The sequence below is a fragment of the Eriocheir sinensis genome, chromosome 6 (assembly GCF_024679095.1).
Source record: "Eriocheir sinensis breed Jianghai 21 chromosome 6, ASM2467909v1, whole genome shotgun sequence".
In the NCBI taxonomy this organism is placed as follows: domain Eukaryota; kingdom Metazoa; phylum Arthropoda; class Malacostraca; order Decapoda; family Varunidae; genus Eriocheir; species Eriocheir sinensis.
Genome location: NC_066514.1, coordinates 20,774,099 through 20,793,338, shown reverse-complemented (window position 1 = coordinate 20,793,338; position 19,240 = coordinate 20,774,099). Strand labels below are relative to the sequence as shown.

The 19,240-nt window shown below is 43.8% G+C and overlaps 1 protein-coding gene and 1 long non-coding RNA gene across 2 annotated transcripts in view; one reads left to right on the top strand and one right to left on the bottom strand.

The window, feature by feature from the left end:
- Nucleotides 1-4,042, top strand: part of LOC126989926 (dnaJ homolog subfamily C member 3-like) — a 50,895-nt gene extending 46,853 nt beyond the window's left edge. The window contains exon 10 of the mRNA XM_050848529.1: nt 3,097-4,042. Coding sequence (XP_050704486.1) covers nt 3,097-3,263 — 167 coding nt within the window. The 3' untranslated portion in view covers nt 3,264-4,042. The remainder of the gene's footprint in view (nt 1-3,096) is intronic.
- On the bottom strand, nt 3,711-16,582 carry LOC126989934 (uncharacterized). Its single transcript, XR_007743898.1, has 2 exons — nt 15,691-16,582; nt 3,711-4,576 (listed from the first exon to the last, which is right to left on the bottom strand). It is a non-coding gene; the product is annotated as an uncharacterized LOC126989934 (long non-coding RNA).
- Nucleotides 16,583-19,240: the final 2,658 nt, after the last annotated feature.

The following is a 19,240-nucleotide window of genomic DNA, read 5'->3' as shown; positions in this document are numbered from 1 at the left end:
CCCAGCAGTGAATGGGTACCAGGTATTAATTGGGGGTTGTGTCCCATCTTTTGGAATCTCTTGCCTCCTCATATAATTCCTTCCCCTTCTGTCTCTCTCCGGCATATGACCACAGATGTTGCGCCGACTAAACCAAACTTTCCAACTTTCTCATTGCTTGCATATAAAATAACATCTGGCTCTGCATGTCCCTATACATAAAGAATTTTGATCAGGTATTGCATGTTAAATATGTGGGTAATATTTGAAATAGCCTAGCAAAACATTCAGCAGTTATTATTTATTTTCAAGTTATTTTGAATAATAATCGTTATTTACATACATTCAGTAGATTATTAAAATACCCTTTATTTGCACTTGCAGAGCCATATGTCTTTTAATGTACAGGTAACTCTCAATTTACGTGAGTATTGTATCCTTGAAGAGGTCGCGTAAAACAAAAACAATGTAAATCAAACAAGAAGTAGGTTTCTATTGAAAAATAGATATTCACTTCATTCAGTGGAGAGAGAGAGAGAGAGAGAGAGAGAGAGAGAGAGAGAGAGAGAGAGAGAGAGAGAGAGAGAGAGAATATCCATATCACCGAGATATCCACTCAGGCACTCAGTCTCAGCCTCACTCGTGTGAGGAAGAAATGAGGGACACCATGAGCGACTGTCTGGTATTGGTACCAGTACCAAGCCGTCTGCTACCGGTACCAAGCAATCTGGTACTGGTAACGTACCTTATAGCTGGTACCGTTAGTACCGGTACTGGTACCAGTACCTGCCCACCCCTATTGTTGAGTAGCGTGGCAGCGTGGGTACTGTATTGTTGTTCAAGTGGTGCACGGGAAGAACTGAGCTCAGCTGCGTGGCCGCGGCGCCGTGTGAGTCCAGTTGCGTGAGACATCTGGTGGCCACTCCATAAAATATTGCGTACAGTAGAGCCCCACTTAGCGTGAGATCAATTAGCGTGAACTGCAATTAGCGCGAGCCACCATCTACCAAGGAAAAAATTAATTAGCGCAAAAGCCTTAGTTAGCGCGAGCAGCCACTACGACTGAATTTTGAAAATTGCGCCAAGCCGCCATGATGCACGGTGGCCTGGGTGGCCTGCCTCACACCACAACACAGCCCCCCGCCACCACTTCCCACGTGGTGCCAGTCTCTCATGCTCTCTAACGTCATCCTGCCCCCCTTGGCCCCCCTCGGAGGCTGCTCGCCTCCTGCTGGGGGCGGTGCACACCTTGCTGCCCGTGTGGCGCCGCAGCAGCCACTGCCACACTCCGTGTCCTGGCCCCGCCGCCGCCTCCGCCGCCATCCTCGGGGGTGAGCTTCGCCGCGTCGGCACTGCGGGCCGTCACTATTACCTGCCGCGGCGGGGCAGATGAGGCAAGGCATCACTATTGATTGAGTGGACACCGTCACCGTAACACGCTTGATAATAATGAGTGTGATGTCTGCCTGGCTGGGCATGACGCCCACACACGCCCACACCCTGCCCGCCGAACCTTTGCTGGGGCCGAACTCTTGTCACACCCACTTGCTGCCGCCGCCGACACCTTGGGCCGCAAGAGTCACCATCACGGCTCGATAACTGATGACTGTGTATTTTGAGTAATTATCAAACCCAAAAGTCAGACCCACGTGTGCACCAAATAACTTTTTTCATATTGGTTACTTTATTCAATTCGTGCGAATTTAGTTAGCGCGACCGCATTCATCCACCTAATTCTCGCGCTAAATGGGGCTCTACTGTATAAGTGAAAAAACGTGTAAATTGAACATTTACTGGATTTTGGACCCCACGTTATTTCAAAAATGCGTAAACCAAACTCGCGTAAATTGAGAGTTCCCTGTACCTACAATGAGATGAATTATAGGCATTTGAAAAGACATAGATCATTCAGATATGATCTGATGATACTGTTTGATATAAGTTTGCCTGATGGACGAGCCTCCCATAACCCACTTAGCCAGGGGGGCACCTCTTTGGCCAACTGGACAAGGAGTGGCTCTCCCATTACGCTGGTCGCGGGTCCGATCCCCGGCGCCGGCAAACCTTTTCTTGTCTGGATTACTTTCTCGTGTGTTTCGCTACATGCTGTGGTCGTGTGGGAGTGTAGTAAGGAGTAAATCCTGGCATTTCAAATTCATGTGCTTGTATGGTATATTATCGATGCAAAGTGTTATGTTTGAGATTTATAAGGACAGTTTTTTTTTATACACATAAATGTTCAAATATATTATTGAAAAAATAGCTTGAATGTGTATCACAACAGTTGATTTTCAAATATTCACGAGCTGGAAATGCCTAGGTGCCACATCTATCAAAATTCCTGCTTTAACTCGGTAGCAGCGGGGATCATGTTTCTTAATGGTCCCTCCAAGCGAGAAAAATGAGAAATAATCACCCCTCACACAAACCATTTCATAATATATATCAAAGCACTTGTGATCAGATTATGTATCATTTATTTTGGGGGGTTTATATCACGGCACAAATTTGGCCCGTCGCTGCTGCATGGTTAAGCATTTATAATGGCTGTATGGCAATGTCACTTTGAGAGAAACCATGTAAGGAATTAGAGTACACTGATTTCCCCCCCCAGTGTTTCCCCCCCCGCCAGTGTGACCCCAAAACACAATTTTTACCAGACGTCCTTTACCCTACCATGCTCACCTGCACTATAACTTCCCCCACTCACTGATACATGGCATAACACTACTCCACAGACCAACTGTTCCTCATCATTTAACAATATTATTACAAATCACCTTTCCAAGCCAAAGAGAATGAATGACACTTGGAACACTATGCAACTGACTCCACTCTTTCAAGGGGCTTTGTGGTGCAGTGGTTAGCACACTCGGCTCACAACCGAGAGCCCGGGTTCGATTCCTGGGTGGAGTGGACAAATTTGGGCGTCTTTTCCGATACCCTACCCAGCAGTGAATGGGTACCAGGTATTAATCGGGGGTTGTGTCCCGTCTCCTGGGATCTGTTCCCTTCTATAATTCCTTCCCCTCCTGTCTCTCTCCGGCATATGGCCACAGATGTTGCGCCGACTAAACGAAACTTACCAACTTTCCACTCTTGCATCATCCCCAACAGAGATGCGTGCTAAGTTTGACAATGGCGAGGACCCGCTGGATCCTGAGCAGCAGCAAGGTGGACCTGGAGGCCACGGCTTCAACCCATTCCAGCACTTCCACTTCCACCACGGGGGCTTTCATGGTGGTGGCTTTCAGGGAGGGGGATTCAAATTCCACTTCAACTAGGGCTTTTCATAGTGTTTACATGAACTTGTATTTATTGAGTGTGCATGGAAGTGTGAGATAAAGTGAATGATTTGACAGTATTTGTTTTCTTTTGACATTTTAGTATGATGATGATGATGTATATATATTTTGGCAGAAAATTGCAAGTTCTCTCATTCTACACCAGCATCATGTCATGCATTTTGAAGTCATTGTAAATCAGGGATCATCTTTAGACTGCCATCTTTATGATTGACACTCAGTGCCTTGCAGATCAATCACTTACCTTTCATGAGTTTTTTTCCAGTAAATGAGGCATTAATTTCTTTACCTCTTAGAAGCTACAGTTTTTTCCCTGGAAATCATCTGAAATGGCTATGCTCAAACAGTGTGTCCTGAGGTGCTTCATTACCCTAAGAAACATGTCACTCCTTCAGAAGCAGTGGACTGTCATCTGGCCTGTATCTCAAGTTTAATTCACATTGACCATTCAAAAGCATCCTTGTTTCTTTTTTTATGCGAGTCATTAATGTAAATGTGCTGCTGTGCCCCGCCTGTGTGTCATCCTGCCAGGTTGGCTTGGGACGTGGTGGACAGCACCTCAGTGGAGTGTGCATGTGAATCATGCAATTTGTGATACTCAATTTACTATAATTTAAGGCATGTATATGAAAAGCTGAAGGTTATTATTGATCTCCTCCTTTCTTTTTACTTCTTTGTTAAACTGCTAACTCTGAATATTCTTCATAGTTCATGACTTACACTTGTTATGTAAATAAAAGGCACTCTAAATACATTAATTTGACCATTGATTTATTTCCTTGCCTGGGAAACTTCTTTCCATATAGAAGATAATGTAAGGTCCCAGCTTTTAGGTCAATAACCTGATCAGTGTGCCAGCCCCTGCATCTAGCAAGGACCATTGTCTGTGGTTTCTGCCACCAGGATGCCTCACCAACAAATTCATGCATGCTCAACACTGTTACATTTAATACCTTGTTCAAAATGTATATACCCAATGACATACCCTACCGACTTAATGTTTTGTTGACCCGTCCACTGCAATTGGCATGGGTTTGGCCTTCACTGGTAGCCTGGTAACATACACTCCCAGGTCTCTCTCTGCCTCTGCGGTGGATAGTGAAGTGTTTCCCATGTGGTGTTGGTATGCTGAATATCCCCTCCCATGGTGCAGGGCTTTACATTTTTCTTCATTAAATTGTAGCAGCTACTTTTTGTTCCATTCCTGTAGCTGGTGATGTCTTCTTGTAGGAAACCCGCAGTCATGGAGTTAACCCAGTAGCAGCGTGGAATCATGTTTCTTAATGGTCCCTCTAAGCGAGAAAAATGAGAAAAAATCATCACACACTAACTATTTCATAATATATATCAAAGTATTTGTGATCAGTTTATGTATCATCTATTTTGGGGGGTTAAAATCATGGCACAAATTTGGCCTGTCGCTGCTACACGGTAAAGCCACAAATTTGGCCCGTCGCTGCTGCACGGTAAAGCCACAAATTTGGCCCGTCGCTGCTGCACGGTAAAGCCACAAATTTGGCCCGTCGCTGCTATCAGGTTAAATTCAGCTGCAGTGTTGCATCTTTCTATCCTCTATTAATATTTTCACACTAACTACTCTTCTTAACTTGCTAACTTCCTATGTTTGTATTTCCCCCTGCCTACGATTTGAACTCCTTCAAGAAGAGAGTATCCAGACATCTCTTCTTCCAAATTGACCTCTCTTCTGGCCCCTCATTCTTTTTTCCTTTTCTGCAGCAGCACTGGGGGCTTCGTGGTGCAGTGGTTAGCACACTTGACTCACAACCGAGAGAGCCCGGGTTCGATTCCCGGGTGGAGTGGAAAAATTTGGGCGGCTTTTCCGATACCCTACGCCCCCGTCCACCCAGCAGTGAATGGGTACCAGGTATTAATCGGGGGTTGTGTTCTGTCTCCTGCAATCTTTTCCCTTCTCCTATAATTCCTTCCCCTTTTGTCTCTCGCCGGCATATGACCACAGATGTTGCGCCGACTAAACCAAACTTTCCAACTTTCTGCAGCAGCACCCAGCAGGCTTTTTTGTTGTTGTTTTTTGCCCTTGAACTGCCTCCCTTACTGTAAAATCAACAACATTCAAGTACCCCAGAATAGTGCTGTCACTTATATCAAAGGCTTTTGGTGTAAAATGGGCAACCACAGCAATGAACCCTCTCAACACAAGGACGAATATGTTGCGTCCTCGCCGTGCTTGTGAGATGTCTGAGTACACATATACGTACTGCGTCCTGGCTGAGTTCTGTTGGAATGATGTAATTTTTTTCCTGGATATTGTACAAGAGCTTTCAGAATTTAGGTCGTATATGGTACGCTGGAAATAAAATTATTATTTATATGGGACCAATACATAGAAATAGGTCAGTTTACCAGAAAATACTCTCCGCTGTGTTCTGTGGTTTGTCTTCAGAATATTGAGAGCAACTAAAGTATAATTATTGTTTTTTAGTTTCGTATCGTAGTAAGGGATTGAGTGACCCCCACTGTCCACGGCTTCAGTATATGATACATCTAATGAGAGTGACGATAAATGCATTTATGGGGAGGCGGTGGCTGAATGGATAGCGTGACGGCGCTGCGTTCAGGACGACGCGAGTTCAATCCCCGCCCGGTGCCACCAAGCTGGGATTTTCAGCCACGAAAGTGGCTTAAAACTACCCACATGCTGTCCAGAAGACCACCTATCAACCCGGACTCTAGATTCTAGGATTAAAGATGAGCTCCAGGAGGGCAGCATGAGCCAGTGCAAGATGGCGCCACTATAAACACTCACCTGTGCCAGAACGGGCTGGGCCGACCATCAGGCCCCACCGGGAAGAAGCCTTGGGCTGACCATCAGGATCCACCGGGAAGAAGCCTACCAGCACAATAGGCCATGACGTAAAAAAAAGAAGAAAAAAAGAAAGTATAGAAAGATGCAGCATAGGAAACCCAATGAGAAGGCTTATATACCACCACCATTCTGACTTGGAGGTGCACTTATCTCCCCTTCTACTCTCCTAGGCCATACTTATAAAGCTAACACTTCGTCTTAGGCTCGCCTTAGCCTCTCCCATCCAACTGCCTCCCACACTGCGTAATCCAATGACATACAAACCTGTCATATTTTAATTGGTTTACCATAAAGACAGCCAGCCATTTTCTGTGGGTTGCCATCTAGAAAATTGTTTTGGATAATCATGGTTGGATAATCTTCATGTTGTAAGATTTTGATTCCTTATGTCTTTCCCCTTCTTCCCCAAGCTCCCAAAGGCTCAGAGGAAGTCTCCAGTTCATGTTGCATTATTTCCTTACCTTGGTACATACACCGGGTATTCGATATATGCGAGTTTGAAATATGCGAATTCGCTCATATGCGACTAACCTAAATGTGCCAAGTATTCGTTTTATGTGAGAAAAATTTGCTATTATGCGAGTAGCAGCGCCGGTGTGACTTGTTGGTGAGGTATGGTGGCCAACTCGCACTAGAGGGCAGCGGGTGCTAATGTTTCCCGCACTTTCCTCGACTCTAACTAACCTTTTCCTTCCTCTGATCCTAAAGTTTTTGTTTGTTTAAAAGGTATTTTCATATTATGTTTATCTGTACTAATGTGCTTTATTGTTGTTTTAGTGCTTTACTATTATGAAATGGTGCTGGAATAAATAGTTAGAGGGTTCGACAAATGGGTCATGGTGTAGTGCGGCAGCGGCCTGATGAGCGAGCCTCCCATAACCCATTCAGCGAGTGGGGTACCTCTTGAGCCGACTCGGTAAGGAGTGGCTCTCCCGTCACGCTGGTCGCGGGTTCAATCCCAGGCAGCTGATTTACCTTCTCCTTGTTGTAATTAATTTCTCGTGTGGGACCAAGAAAGTAATAGAAAAAGACAATAGAAAATCTCGTCATTAAACTTCTCTCTCCCACGTGACTTAAGTGAAAAATTCCTCCTCGTCGATCCTCGTGAAAGAAAAGCCTAACTAACCATCCTTGGCACCTTCACTATGAGTCTATGAGGCCATGGTCAGACCCACGCGATGCTGACCCATCACTGGTTCGTCTGTCTGTCTGAATGTCTGCCCTGCCGCGCACCATCACCTAATTCACAGTCAATACTTTAATTATTTAAGAGGATTGATTGTTCTGGGTTTCCCTGCATTACAGTGGAACATAACCCCCAATAATTAATGGGATGATAGGTTCGATATATGCAAATTCACATTATGAGAGCTTTTTGCAGAACCTAACCCTCGCATATAACGAATACCTTGGTACATGTCTTTCCCCTTCCTCCCCTCCCATGGCCACAAGGAAGTCCCCAGTTCTTTATGTTGTATCATTTCCTTACCTTGGTACATGTCTCTCCCCTTCCTCCCCTTCCATGGCCACAAGGAAGTGTCCAGTTCTTTATGTTGTATCATTTCCTTACCTTGGTACATGTCTCTCCCCTTCCTCCCCTTCCATGGCCACAAGGAAGTGTCCAGTTCTTTATGTTGTATCATTTCCTTACCTTGGTACATGTCTCTCCCCTTCCTCCCCCCCCATGGCCACAAGAAGTCCCCAGTTCTTCATGTTGTATCATTTCCTTACCTTGGTACATGTCTCTCCCCTTCCTCCCCCCCCATGGCCACAAGGAAGTGTCCAGTTCTTTATGTTGTATCATTTCCTTACCTTGGTACATGTCTCTCCCCTTCCTCCCCTTCCATGGCCACAAGGAAGTGTCCAGTTCTTTATGTTGCATCATTTCCTTACCTTGGTACATGTCTCTCCCTTTCGTCCCCTCCCATGGCCACAAGGAAGTCCCCAGTTCTTTATCCTGCAAGATCTTCCTTTGGGAAATACTATATAGTCTAACAACCATATCGTCACCCTCAAAGCAATTGTCTAAGTAATTTTTCAGTGATTTTCGGGTTTTTATCTTCATCAATTTTTCAACATGTGACGGACGCCCATTTCTGTTTAGTTCCCTTCGTCATTCAGGGTTTGAGTGTTCTAGAATTGGCCTTTTCATTTCTACCTAAATCTTAAGCCAAATGAGATGATGACAGTTCTTTTCTGATTTCCTGAGAAGTAAAAAATATAATGACTTAGGCGGTTTGTTTACGAAGGTGACGATATTCTTTTCCCATCCAAAATTGAGTTCAGGGTCAAAGAAGGCTCCAAACTTTCATGACTGAATATATATATATATATATATATATATATATATATATATATATATATATATATATATATATATATATATATATATATATATATATATATATATATATATATATATATATATGGCTAATTACATACTATAGATTATTTACAAAATTATGCGTATTATTTTAGTACCTAATAATACTACAAAAAAAGCTTTTTTGGAAAGAAGTTAACAGAGAAATGGGGGAGGAAAGAGTGACATTTCTTGCATGAAGAGATGATGTGCTTGTGAGAGGGAGTGAGGAGATAACTGGAACATCCTGACACTCACTTCACATGCCACAATGAACAGACACATGCCACAAAAATACTTTCTAGTAGTGTAATGCTGACTTGCCTGATGGGCGAGCCTCCCATAACCCTGTTAGCCAGGGGGTACCTCTTTGGCCGACTGGTTCTCCCGTTACGCTGGTCGCGGGATCGATCCCCGGCGCCGGCAAACCTTTCCTTTTGTCTGGATTAATTTATCGTGTGTACGTTACACGCGGTGGTCGTGTGGGAGTGTAGAAAAGAGAAAAATTCTGGCATTTCACTGGTGGCAGCAACTCTACCCCGGGGAGATTGTTCTCTTGCACGAGGGAGCACGGGCCTTTGCCAAAGGCGGCCCGTAGCAGGGAGCCGACAGACCGACTCTATCGGTGATCGAAATCTAGCCGACCAAGTCGGTCTGTCGACGAGGACTGGCGTGTCTCTGTACCCCCAGGGTGAGTCCCCCTTGATTTATCCCCAGATTCTCCATTAGTTGAATTTTCTTGTAACATCATTTAGTGCCCCGAATTTCCGGGCACGACAGTAGGTCCACACTTCCCCGGTTTTCCAGGGATCTACGCAGACACCATCACAAGAAACAAATGGCTCAAGCACACATATTTGACAAGGCTTTTGCAGGAGTTTGGGGCATTTTCAGGGGTAGTTTAATGACCCTGGTGATAGTCTGACCCTTCCTCTGTGCCGTGAACCTAAAAAAACACTCATTAGAATCCGACTGATCTTTTCGGGCTTTGGAAATAGTTGGTGTGGGAGGCGGAAGGGTCTGTGAACACCGACTAAAAAAGTTTGGCAAAGACTCTACAGACGCGCGCAGACACAACACATCAGGCAATAGGACAAAAAAACACCAAAAGGCACTTGCCAAAAACATAAAACTAGCGGAACAGAAACGCAACTTACCTCGCAGACAATATAAGAAATAATATAAGCTTTTTCAAATTCTTTAAGGCATGCAAACATGACACTAACACTATTACATTACTGAAAGAACAACAATATATCACAGTAGTAACCAGCCACAACACAACACAAATACTCAACACAGTTCCAGTTGGTGTACACACAAGAACACAACCTGAGTGGTAGCGTGCTGGGCCCACATTCACCGCGTGATGGACGACACGGGTTCGAATCCCCACGCTGCCACCTGGGATTTTTCAGTCACCGCCGAGTGGCTTAAAACTATCCACATGCTGTCTTGAAGACCACCCATCAACCCGACTCTAGAGGAAACCGTCCAAGTTAATCAAGAACGAGTTCCAGGGGGCAGCATGAGCCATGCAAGAGAAGATGGCGCCACTGTAAACACTTGCCTGCGCCATGACGGGCTGGGGCCGACTACCACACGAGAGCCTACCGGCGCTATAGGCGTAGAAGTAAAAAAAAAAAAAAAAACACCAAACATGCGCCACACAGCCCCTTCCTCCAATATACAAAAATTACTGGAAGGACTTGACACTAGTAAATCCACTGGCCCCGACAACATCATCGCCTTCATCCTTAAATCCTTTGCCCCCATCCTCCACAGGTCCACCACGCTTGGTTATATATTTTTAGAACACGCAGGCCAACGCGGCTGCCGTGCTGAGGGTCTGGTATAGTATTAGGTAAAGGTGCGTGTTCTAAAAAAAAATAATAACCACGCGTGGTGGACCTCACATGCGTGGGCTAATCGCTAACCAAGCGTTGGATCGTTGGCAACACTGCTCACCTCCCAATGGCTGCTTCCGCCGCCACCAAAACAAATGTATGTATATGCCTTTTCACTACCATCGCTAACCACCCAACAACACTTTTTACTAATGTGGTTTAATAATAATTTGTGACTATTGAGAAAGAGAGAGAAACCTCACTCGCTCGCTCGCTTGCATAGAAAACGGGTGTGAACGGCAGAGCGGGGCGGAGTGTGCTACGGGGAACCTCCTGATATAGTATGTACCCCCTAAAAGTAGGTTTTTTACTGGTTTGGGCAGAAAAAAACTATCTCCACTAATAAAATAGTCATATTTTACCCATGAAAACATAATTTGTGTCTTGAAAATAATACGCCTACTTCTACATTTTTACCTGGAGCCGGATTCATCAAGCCACTACAAGACCGGTCGTTGGTATAAGTCTTTAAGTAAATCTGTCCTCTACGAATGATCTTTTTGTTTAGGCTGCTCCGGCCTGGCCTGGTCGACACTTAATTCTTTCATTGCCATTGGAGTCGCCTTAAGATCAAGAGCGTTCCTAAATGATGGAGTTACCAGAAGACTTACCAACAACAGGTCTCGTAAGAGGTTTGATGAATCCGGCCTCTGATTTGTAATGGATACTGTACTGCGCTTGATTTGTTTTTATTTTTACAGGTTGTGCCGATATGAAGGCCCTGGGTCTGCAAATGGTTTGGTAATAAATTAGAATCACAGCGCTAATGATTAATGCCAGACTAAACACACTAGACCCTAACTGGAGGAAGATAAATGAAGACACCAACAAATATGATATGCGTGAATTTGATTGATTGATTGATTAAAAATTTATTGTTGCAGGTAAACAACAAGGGAGAAGGGAGGAACATATGCCAGCCCAACCCCCAGGCAGGACAGAGTGTGATTATAAGACTATATAGTACAAGTGTGTAGGCAGCACCATGAAAAAGTTGGAAAGTTTCGTTTAGTCGGCGCAACATCTGTGGTCATATGCCGGAGAGAGACAGAAGGGGAAGGAATAATAGAAGAGAAGGGAACAGACCCCAGGAGACGGGAAAGTTGGAAAGTTTCGTTTAGTCGGCGCAACATCTATCTGTGGTCATATGCCGGAGAGAGACAGAAGGGGAAGGAATTATAGGAGAAGGGAACAGACCCTAGGAGACGGGAAAGTTGGAAAGTTTGGTTTAGTCGGCGCAACATCTGTGGTCATATGCCGGAGAGAGACAGCAGCGGAAGTAAATAAAGAACAAGTGAACAGACCCCAGGAGACGGGAAAGTTGGGAAGTTTCGTTTAGTCGGCGCAACATCTGTGGTCATATGCCGGAGAGAGACAGAAGGGGAAGGAATTATAGGAGAAGGGAACAGACCCCAGGAGACGGGAAAGTTGGAAAGTTTCGTTTAGTCGGCGCAACATCTGTGGTCATATGCCGGAGAGAGACAGAAGGGAAAGGAATTATAGGAGAAGGGAACAGACCCCAGGAGACGGGAAAGTTGGAAAGTTTCGTTTAGTCGGCGCAACATCTATCTGTGGTCATATGCCGGAGAGAGACAGAAGGGGAAGGAATTATAGGAGAAGGGAACAGACCCTAGGAGACGGGAAAGTTGGAAAGTTTGGTTTAGTCGGCGCAACATCTGTGGTCATATGCCGGAGAGAGACAGAAGGGGAAGGAATTATAGGAGAAGGGAACAGACCCCAGGAGACGGGAAAGTTGGGAAGTTTCGTTTAGTCGGCGCAACATCTGTGGTCATTATGCCGGAGAGAGACAGAAGGGAAAGGAATTATAGGAGAGAAGGGAACAGATCCTAGGAGACGGGAAAGTTGGAAAGTTTCGTTTAGTCGGCGCAACATCTGTGGTCATATGCCGGAGAGAGACAGAAGGGGAAGGAATTATAGGCCGGAGAAGGGAACAGACCCCAGGAGACGGGAAAGTTGGGAAGTTTCGTTTAGTCGGCGCAACATCTGTAGTCATATGCCGGAGAGAGACAGAAGGGGAAGGAATTATAGGAGAAGGGAACAGACCCCAGGAGACGGGAAAGTTGGGAAGTTTCGTTTAGTCGGCGCAACATCTGTGGTCATATGCCGGAGACAGACAGAAGGGGAAGGAATTATAGGAGAGAAGGGAACAGATCCTAGGAGACGGGAAAGTTGGGAAGTTTCGTTTAGTCGGCGCAACATCTGTGGTCATATGCTGGAGAGAGACAGAAGGGGAAGGAATTATAGGAGAGAAGGGAACAGATCCTAGGAGACGGGACACGACCCCCAATTAATACCCATTCATTGCTGGGTGGACAGGGGCGTAGGGTATCGGAAAAGCCGCCCAAATTTTTCCACGATAAGCCCGCAGCACCATGAAACTAAAAAGATACAATGATTGATTGATTGATAGTTTATTGTTGCAGGTAAACAACAAGGGAGACGGGAGGAACATGCTAGGAATGAATGCACAACAAGGGAGGGGGGCGGAGAAGGACATTGAAGTAGACGACTTAAAACATTTCCTGCTGCACTGCAAACAATACTCAGGAGTTAGAAAGGAACACTCATGTGTACAGCAGCCATGCAAAAAAGACGTAGACGAACACCTAAGCTGACATATTATTACTGAAAAATAGCAATAAAGGAAGTGAGAAAATAGAAGAAAGGAATAATATTACTTTAAAAAAAATCTGGAAGGAAAGACAAAGATTTCAGAAGGGTAAAACACAAGTGCAAAACCAGTGAAAAAAAAACTAGGTGTCAAGTGAATATCGAAAAATAAAATAAAAGTTAAGGCACGAGAACATTGACATTGATTGAAAGGGAATTCCGGGAGCCGTTGCAAAGGCATATCCCGGGACTACATCTGATGGATGCCACGTTATCGCACTCATCACACTGGATTTTTCCATTTCTGACGCATAACGACTGTAAAAAGCCTCCTTAGTTAAGATTTTTGGTGGTAATTAAAAGTGGGTGAAGTTATTCCTGTGGGTGCGATGTTTTTTTTTAGTTTGAAATTGATAAATATACGAGGCTGAGTACGACAATTTAGATCTGACCTGTACACAACGTTGCCAGACTGTCGTACTCTGCCTCGTATGTTTGCCGATTTTCGACCCCAAAACTGCTTTCATCACCCAAATAACTGCCTTCATATATGGTTATCGTTTAAATGGTTAATTATTGGTGCTTCTTGGCAACAGTTATGGGGCAGAAACCAGTAAATATGCGGCTCTGAGTACGATAATCTGGTACTAGTACCTGTACAGCAAGAGCAAGAGCAAGTGTCGGCTGCTGCTGGTTTGTTTACGATGCTGCTGAGGCGGCGATCCACGCTCTCCTTCTCTCACTTATTGCGTATCTCTCACAGTGGCGGCGGGGCTCCCACGCCTAACATAAGCCCCTTTACTGCCAGAACATATGCCTTAACGATACCTCGGAGCAATAGTGTCAACGAGAGAGTTAGCCAAGAACGGGAGGCCGGCGGCTCGAGTGGTGAGGGTGGTGGGAGAGTGACCCCGTCAAGTGACCTGGCCCTGCGGCGCCTGGTGACCTCCCTGTCCCCGGAACAACAGGCTCTCCTCCTCACCGAGCTTCACCGAACACAGGCAGAAGTTGCTCGGAAAAAGGCTGAAGGTAATACTCTTGCTTCCAGTCAGTGGTGGGATTCAATTTTTTTAAGAACAGGTGTAGTGCGGCGACTATGCCTGATGAACGAGCCTGCCATAACCCACTTAGCCAGTTGGGTAGCTCTTTGGCCGACTCGGTAAGGAGTGGCTCTCCCGTCACGCTGGTCGCGGGTTCAATCCCAGGCAGCCGGGGAATACCCTCACTCTTGATTAATTTCTCGTGTTATTTCGATACACGCAGAGGCCGTGTTGAGAAATAGGAAGGATTTGGAAAAAAAGCTCGTCGGGGCATTACACAGGTTCTCTCACTCCAGGACTCACTAACAACAGGTTTTCTCACTATCACAGTCTCTAGAAGCAAACCATGCTGGCTGGCCTGATATAAGTGCAAAGATTGGTCTTTGGGTTGCCACATGCTGCAGTCTATAGCCAGTCTACTTAAAACTGGCGGACAGCTGGGGGACACCTGCGGGTCAGCTAAGCCCCGCACCTTGCCACACGCTCAACAGTTCTCGCCCCCTCTCATATGTCAGGCTTTTACTACCTTTAAATGAATTTAAATAACGGATAATCCAATAAGGTCATATAGAGTTAAGATTGTTTTGTTTTTAAGATAATAACAAATATTTTGTGTAAATACCACGACACTTGACAACATTGTATTCCAACATTGTCAAGTGTCCTGGTTTTTACACAAAATATTTGTTATTATCCTAAAAATGAAACAATCTGAATACTATATATATATATTATGACCTTATTTGATTATTCAATTATCTAATTAAATTCATTTAAAGGTAGTAAATAGCTGACATATGAGAGGAAGAGGGAGGTGTTGAGAGTGTGTGGCAAGGTGCTGGGCGGTGCTGACCTTGGCTGACCCCCCAGCCGCCACCTCCCGCCCGCCAGTTTGTCGTAGAAATACTATAGCAAGTGAAATTATTTATTTTAGTTATTTTCCCAACTTTAAAAAAAGTCCAAATAATGGTTAAAGCATAATTAATACTAAGCAGACAGTATTTGCTTAATGACTATTAAAACGTTTGGGTAGTTGCAAATGTTATCCATTAGAATATTACCAGTTGTGATACTGTTGTGCTGACATTTTTATATCAACTGTTTGCAGTTATAAAATATTTATTTTCAGTGCTTCAAATATCTTTTAATTAGTTTATTAGTAATGCTTATTTTTTATTTTTTATTTTGCTGCATATTACTAAGCAACCTTTACTTGTGAGGGGTAATATCAGTTTATAGTAGAAATGTGTTTGAATACTGCATTTACATTACATGTTGCCATTTTGAAAAGGAAAAGTAATAAGGAAAATGCTTTAGCTTAAATCTTTTATTCATGATCTCTCAGCCTTGCCTCTTCCACTTTTTGTTCTATTTGACCCCATCCATCAGCGTGGCAATGTTGTCAATAACTATACGGTTGATCAGAACGCATCAAAAGTCTAATGGGCTTATTTTGTGTCTCGGCCCTATGCCTATATATGGTATTTATAGACTCAAACGGTTGTCAATGTGATCTTGACATATTTAAGATCACCATTCCTTATGTCGTGATGCGTGACTACAGAAAATAATAGCTACAGCCTAAAAAAAAAAAAGAAAAAAAAAAAAACTTAAATCCTACCAGCTACAGTGGTCTGAAGATCATTGTGAGCCCTGGGGAAGTCCTGTGAGGTTATCACAGGCATGACAGCTGGCCTGTATTCTTCAGGAAGACACAGGTGAGGCGGATGACAGTTGGTTCTGGCAGCAGTTGCTGTCGGTGTAGCCTTTGTAACAGCGCTCTCGTTCGAATCGGTGATGCCACATTTGTCTTGAACCCGTGTTTGGCTCCACCCGACATCAAATCTGGTTTTAGTCGTGTTTTCGACTTTCAAAAGCCAGTAACAGATCTATGAGGGGTTTACCAAAATAAGTTATAAGTATAAGGTGTTCATGGGGTGAAAAAATGAGAACCCCTGATTTAAGCTAACATGTACAACCAGTTCTTGGGAGTAAAGAAATTCCAAGAACAGGTTCTTGCGAACCGGCTGAATCCCATCACTGCTTCCAATTCTAGAGCGATGCAAGCTTATTTCTCCACAACGACTTAGACGTGTCCTCAGCAAAGAAGATTATTGGCTACTTGAGAATGACACTAACCAACTAACAAACATTAGAGAATCATTACTTACTTGTTACTTGTGTTTCTTATTTATCTGGTCCCACTTCCACCGAAGTGCTCTGCAGGACCCACATATTTTAATTCATTAAATTTTCAATATTGATCACAACTTATATGCCATGTTAATTGTCAATGTTTCCACGTCGTAGCAGTCAGAGAACAGGAAAGTTTTTAGTTCTTTCTTAAATTTGGAGAGATCCTTTGTTCTTCTAATGTCAGGAGGGAATTTATTGTACAGTCTTGGGGCGGCAGAACTGAAAGCACACAATCCAACATTTGAAGAGTATTGCGGTTCATGAAGTGTGATTCCAGAAGTGGCTCAGCGAGTGTTAATGCCTTCACCTGGCTGTATTTCATGTAATAATTCTCTCAGATACGGTGGACGGTCAGTAATCAAAGCTTGATGTGTTGCTTCCAATAGGCACACCTAACATTACCAAATGTGGGGTACAAACTTGGCGGAGGGACTGTTTTTTTGGGCGCCATTAAAGGTAATGGCTAAAGAGTAACTTAGCCGGATATTTTGTTTTTATTTATTAATGGTCCACGAGACATCCTGGAGTTAAATCAAAGTATGTGCTCATCTTTGTATTCATTCATACACACACTGGTAACATTTCTGTGGAGTCTGATTCACTTATTAGAGTGAAATTCTGTTGTGATAAACAGTCACAAATTCGTGTCACTAGTAAAAATGAAACTAGTAAATTAAGTTTTGCCTCCATGAAATATACACAAATAGATGAATATGAAAGCTCACGAAGTCACAATAAGTGACATCACCTGCTTTGTGCAGTAAAAGTGTGCTATTTTAGGTATCTGACACCCGCAACATGGCAGGCTGCTGCTGCCTCGGCCACAGATTATTGCCAGGTTGTCACACTCAGCCAATTACATTTCCCAACTTCCTGCCCCAAAACTGTCTTCTGGGCTCCAAAAACGAAATTGATTTATAGTTATCGTTAAAAGAGTAAGATCCTGATGTTTCTTGGCAATAGTTAGGCGTCAAAAACTAAAATACTGTGCTCTGAGTACGACAATCTGGCAACGGTGGCTATACGTATTTTCATATTATTGTTCTGTTGTTTATTCAATGTTGTGTTCAAGAAAAAGAATACTCATGATTTTAGTTAGTTTTTGGTTACAAGGATTCTTTACGAAATACAAGTATAACATTACCTTCTTTTACTTAGGAAACGTCCTGAATCCTGGATCGGCTATGATATTGTTAGGTGCACCTATTCTAGAGTGATGCAAGCTTATTTTTCCACAATGACTTAGACGTGTCCTCAGCAAAGAAGATTATTGGGTACTTGAGAATGACACTAACCAACTAACAAACATTAGAGAATAAGGTAATACTTTATAAGAAGTCCGCCTTCCCCTCCGCCTCTCCAGCCCCCCCTACCCCCCAAGACAAGCCTGGGGAACTGTGGGGAACCGGGGTTTGGGGGGAAGAAGCCAAAATCACTGAAAAATGGGCTTACAAAATTTCCCTAGAAAAATCTCTAAATTAAGGAAAATTCCCTAGTCTCGAAGATTATTGGCTACTTGAAAATGACACTAACCAACTAACAATAGAGATTCATTAATAACCTGCTTGTGAGCGGATAATCACACTGACATGATTTCTTGATGTATAAATAAACACCCACATTGGCAGACGATAGTTATATTTTTAACCAAACAGTTTTGGTGGACACTGCCACCATCTTCAGTGGTGTCAAGGAAGAGTAGAAGTAGTTACAATGGTTTACAATTCTCCAAAAAAATATAACTCTATCATGTGCCAGTGTGGGTTTTTGTTTATACGCAATTCTGTTGTCGAGGCCCAAAACTACGCACTAATGCTTTGTAAATCCGGCCCCTGGATTCAAATGGAAAAATTTCGAACACAAGAAACTTGTGTTCGAACCTGCTTCACGCATTCGTAGGTGATACCAGTAAGTGAATACATAGTCGTATATGACGGTTGCAAGATTTTTATGACGGAGATTACTTACTGTTTGGTTAAGATTGTTTTCATCAACATGTCAGTATCTCATCTCCTATTTAACCCTTAAAAGACAGGTATTGTTGTCACTGAATGGTCCCTGGATAAAGGTAAAAACAACAACTGCCATTTTGTTGTTGTTTATTCAGATTGTATTAAGCGTCCTAACTCACTGAACACAGCGGTGAAATCCAAATTGTGATACTTTGTTGAAGAGATTTTCTATTCTCTTTTTCTATTACTCGCTCGGCCCCACACGTCCTCTGCGTGTATCGAAACACATGAGAAATTAATCACAACAAGGAGAGGGTATTCCCCGGCTGCCTGGGATTGAACCCGCGACCAGCGTGACGGGAGAGCCACTCCTTACCGTTTCGGCCAAAGAGGTACCCCACTCGCCAAGTGGGTTATGGGAGGCTCCCTTATCAGGCCTAGTCGCCGCACTACAATACATTATGTAATAGTCACGCTACAACATGTGAAATCTAGCCAGGGTGTGAGCTGCTGCCACAAAACACTTCTCTGGGCTGCTTGGGGCTTGGGACTTAATAGCCGATATACTTGTGTTCCAAACATTAACTCTGGAAGAAATTGAAGACAGAAAAAACTATATCACAACAATATGGAACAGAAGAAAAAAGAAGAAAACTGAACAAAACTAAAAGACAACAACGCCAATCAAGAATAAGTCATAAGTGGGAGCTGTTACAAAGGCAATCCCGCGCCCACTACTGGACTGGACGAGGACGCTCAGCACGTCAACACAGGCTGGCCACGGTGGCGGCATGCTTCACACTTCCTCTCTCTCACAATTGAATGTCAATAATATGAATTGTTCTCTACACTGACATAATTTAGACTACATCTTATGACAAATCCACATTAACCCGGTAGCAGCGGGGACCATGTTTCTTAATGGTCCCTCTAAACGAGAAAAATGAGAAAAAATCACCCCTCACACAAACCATTTCATGATATATATCAAAGCATTTGTGATCAGATTATGTATCATCTGTT